This window comes from Cryptomeria japonica, chromosome 1, assembly GCF_030272615.1.
Source record: "Cryptomeria japonica chromosome 1, Sugi_1.0, whole genome shotgun sequence".
Taxonomy (NCBI): Eukaryota; Viridiplantae; Streptophyta; class Pinopsida; order Cupressales; family Cupressaceae; genus Cryptomeria; species Cryptomeria japonica.
Genome location: NC_081405.1, coordinates 243,474,350 through 243,479,077, shown reverse-complemented (window position 1 = coordinate 243,479,077; position 4,728 = coordinate 243,474,350). Strand labels below are relative to the sequence as shown.

The following is a 4,728-nucleotide window of genomic DNA, read 5'->3' as shown; positions in this document are numbered from 1 at the left end:
GGATTATCGACAAGAGCCTCCTTGGTATGCTAGAGCTCCAAGGTAGTAGACTTGTATGAATGTCAACAAAAAATGGAAAACTAGCAGTCATAGATGTGAAGAAAGTGAGTGGTATGTTGAAGGGCACAACACCACCACACAATCCAACTTATACATTGACCAAGACGGGCTTCTAAATTCCAAACACACTGAATAGATCCCTTAGAAGGCTTGGCCGAACCCACTTGCCACTCAGTGCAAAATAAATAGGAAAATGATTGGATAGAGTAACCTCTAACAAAGCCATAATTGGCAAGGGAGACGTGGAGGCAAAATGAAAAATAAATTATACTGAGATCATGGCACAATCAAGTCTCTTAAACACTCTGTCACAACTAGCACGAAAGTTACACCTTTTATTCCTAACCATTTGAGGTTGACGTCAAAACATAGTGGGATCAAAGAGGCCCAACTTGTTTCGCATAGAATGCCACACTTCCCGCTCACCAGTTATCCATGTGAAAGGAAGGACACCATCCTTATCATCTGCCATCTCCACCATATTAAATTAACCACATAAAAGCCAAGTGGCAGGTGGCATTGAATCAGTTATCCATCGCCACAAGCCAAATCTTTCTGCAGCATCATTGGAAGCATAAATGTTGATTATCCAAAAAGAATAATTACCCACATTCAAGATGAGCCAAATGGCTCGTTGAGTTGAACCAGACCGATGGTCTAACAAACGAGAATGTCAGCGTGGTGTAAGAATACTGACCTCTCTTGCATAACCCACCTCATGATGAGATGGGTAAGGGAAGCTATTAGGCCAGATCACACGGTAGGGGACAAACAACATGAAAGAGGAAATCTTAACTTCTTGTAGACACTATACAACAAGACCAAAATATTTTTGAAGAGTATCCCTCATGGAATACTTTCTTGGGAGCTTAGTCAGACCTTTGACATTCCAAGAGAGAAAATTCATGAGAAAAGCTGCATATCTTCCTCATCTTGTTTTAAAGAGGAAAACATATTTTGGAGAAAAGAAGCTCTTGATTAAAAACTAACAACACCACACTTGCATTCATCAGAAATTCACTCTTTCTCCTCCACATTCTCTGAAGGACTGCAAGAGCAATGCAAGGTGGATGACTATTTACTAATAACCGAATCAACCAAGGGGGTTTGCACAAAAGGCTGGGATGAAGCCTTCGAAGTTGAAGCTAACGCTTCAACTTCCTTCCCCTTTAAGGAAGGGTTTAAAACTGGCGGAGGAGCTGAAGTATCCCCAGACTTGTTGGAAGAGACATTCTTCCCCTTGCGACCCACTCGGGTCCATTTTTCTTCAAAATGGGCTACTTCACCAGAGTGCAATAGTTCAGAACCTCGCGGTAGTGAGGGTTTGGGTTTCCATGAAGCCAATAGGCAATCCTTGATCTTATGGTCTGCAGATTGACAATGGAAGCAAGTATTAGGCAAATTTAAGTAAAGCACCCTCTGGGTATTACGAACATCCCAAATTTGAATCTCAACATGCTATTTGAGATCTTGAGCAAGATCAACTTTCACATAAACTCCTCGCTGAGGCTGGGCTTGATAAAAATGCATAGGCTTGTGACTGACCACCTTATCAATAGCAAAAGCAATATCACATAGGAAGTTCTAGCATGGCAAAGGTAAGCTAAGGAACTCAACCCAAATATGCACTTTATGCATTTTATCATCAGAAATAGAAAAAACATGAGACTAAGTTTGAAAAACTAACAAGGAAGACCGAACATACCAAGGACCATTCTGGAGAATGGGTTGCACATGGTTAACTTCAATAAAATATAAAGTAAAAACCCCTTGGTGAGATTTTAAACACCCTCCAGTCAAATCCCATGTGGGGTCTAGGAGCGAGCAACCCAATTTGTCAAAATGCTTTAAGGGGGGACCTTCCCAACAAAATAACCTATTAAAGCATGTTTTTCATGCTATTGACAAGCATTATCAATCTCAAGGATGGGAAAAACCACATCCACAGGGGTGTTAGAATGCATACCTCATGAAAGACTTTGGGGATGAACTTCTTGGGACACTTGTTCGGAGGAGCTATTGATAACTACCATAGACCAATTAGTACTAGTAGAAACTATTGGGTTGTGTCTAGACGAAGCCATATAAAGGGCAAAAAGCACAATATCATGCAATAAATATGAAATGACATAGGCAAAAACTAGAGAAAGTATGCAGACTACCCAAACCCTAGCCTTAATGAGCTTTCTTTTCATTTCTCTATTAAAAATAAACCCACTCCTTATTTGTTTGTTGCTCTTAAAAAAAATGTAATCTTTTTCTAACTTCTTATATGCTCTAATACCAAATGTTGGTTTCGAGGAACACATTGATTACAAAAAATTAGATTTTTAAGACAATGTCATTAATAAGAAAGTTTTGTGATATATAATTGTTAACACATCAAAGTATGGGTGAAACGATGAAGAAAATAATTGATTTATTGAAAAATATAAAACACATTTCAATGATGTTAATGCTCATAATAAGATTTTTTTCCTAAAGAGAAACATATTAGTTCAAATAACGACAAACTGAAAAACAATGCACCACAATAATAGTATAAACAATGCACCAGAACAATATTATATTGAAATATATTCCAGTTTATACATCACATACCATGGTTTTTAGAAGGAAAAAGATGTGCTGCCAGCTTACAAACTAATATGGCAGCATACAAAGTCTGTATACAGAGCCTCTCCAAAAAAATACTTGCATCCAAATGAACCTATCACTGTATAGGAAAAAAGAGAATTTTGTTCAATAGCGAATAGCTTTTTCTTACTACACAACTCCGCGGAGCTTTTGAGGGTAAGAATTAAACATTTGGCATAGCACATTACAACTATCAAAAAAATTTAAGCAACGTATTTACAGTTACACCTGTAAGCAATATTAAGAAAATTAAATAAAAGATATAGAAAACACGATAACTATCAACTAGAAATGGTGGTGGAAGATGCTACGTGTCTTTAGAAATGCATTGCAATGCCATTTAAGCATAATTTTTTTCAGAAATAGCAATCTAAAAAGTCTATATTAAACTTATGATAAGATATGTAGATTTGTCAACAACATTTAGATAATATATTCAAAATACTTAGACAAATGAATTAATATTAAACTAATTTTTTGTTTCAATGAAAAAGGCACAATATATAAATATTAAATGATGGTCTAGTTTTAAAGCACACGTACTAATCAACATATTAAGTCTGAAAAATGTTTGTTAATTTTAAATATTTAACACTTCTAAGTCTAAAAGTCAAAACTTAATATATATAATCTAAGCCCTGCATACTTAAAAGAAACTATTCTTTCCATCTTATAAATACCTATAGGGCTACACTTCATAGATATTAAATGGTTTTCTTAAAAACTTTGATTAAAGCAGATAAAGACGAGCATGCGAAGGCACAACGGAGTCAACCAGACAGGAATGGCATTCATTATCCGGCTCATATTAAATCCTTGTTTTCGCCATAGACAGTTTAATTTGTTATTCTGAAGGTACCACGGCATAAAATTTGGATGGGTGTTTTCCATTTATTATTTAAGAAGTAGTACAACACAAGGTTAGAATGAGAAGTGCAATTGAATGCCCCTCATAAAAAAAGGATCAGTGGAGGAGAGCCTGAGCTTGTTTTTCATACTTGAAGCCATTGGACTTTGAAGTATCTGCACTCCACACAAAGATGCCATGGAGCTTGCCGGACTTCTTGAGTGTCGTGCAGGCATCGAAGAAACCCTTGGCAGGGGAGAGCCCTCCGCTGCCGTCGCTAGTAAAGCTAGGCAACACTTTTCCCACGCTGTAGCGTTTCTCCTGAGCGTTGAAATAGTTGATAAACTGCGGGACGGTGGTGCTCGAATCGTAAGCGTAGAATTGGAAATTCACGTAGTCGATCGATTTGCCGTACTTGTTCCACAGGGCACTGTAATGGGACTGCACTTTTGGATCGTCGAACGGAGCGATGGAGGCAAACGAGATAACTTTCTTCTGCTTTAGTTGAGTGATGAGCTAACCAATACAGGAGGCAAATGTACTGGGATCTGAAACGTCGAAATGCTCATAATCGATGTCGATGCCATCAAGGTGGTATTGCTTGATAATCTTAGTGAGAGAAGAAACTGCATTCTTCACCCACGTCGACACAGAGGATGGATTGAACTGGACGTGAGTTTTACCGGGAATGATTGGCACATCCGAGAACTTAACGCCGTTGAATTGTGCGACTATGTATTCCCTGAATACCCCGGCACCTGCACAGCAATACAAACATTCAATCCATCAAACTTCATTCTAACTGTGCAGTAATTCGAATAATTGAACAATTGATATTTCATAGCAAAACGTTAGATTTCCTTACCCATCGATCCATTCTCTGATAAACCCACAGCCAAAAACAGCATCAGCAGCAGAACAGAGGAAATCTTCGCCATTTGAAGATTTGGATTGGATATATGGAATCAGTAAGGCCCCCGACACTTTATATACAATCTTTTTGAATTGTTTATTATTCATGCCCGAATTGACAAAAATGCTTCAGATCCTTCCAATCCGGCAATGTCATGTGCATTCATAAATGATAATGTTTTTTAAATATTAAGTAGTTATTATTTACAGTCATGTCTACCTATTTCGCGCATTCATAATAATAATAATGGTTGCGTTTGAATACCGAAACG

The 4,728-nt window shown here is 37.6% G+C and overlaps 1 protein-coding gene across 1 annotated transcript; it reads right to left on the bottom strand.

The window, feature by feature from the left end:
• Positions 1-3,661: 3,661 nt before the first annotated feature.
• LOC131034182 (chitinase 1-like) lies at positions 3,662-4,482 on the bottom strand. Its single transcript, XM_059209452.1, has 3 exons — positions 4,410-4,482; positions 4,172-4,302; positions 3,662-4,060 (listed from the first exon to the last, which is right to left on the bottom strand). The coding sequence occupies exons 1-3, from the start codon at positions 4,480-4,482 to the stop codon at positions 3,662-3,664; spliced, it is 603 nt and encodes a 200-aa protein (XP_059065435.1).
• Between the last annotated feature and the right edge of the window lie 246 nt (positions 4,483-4,728).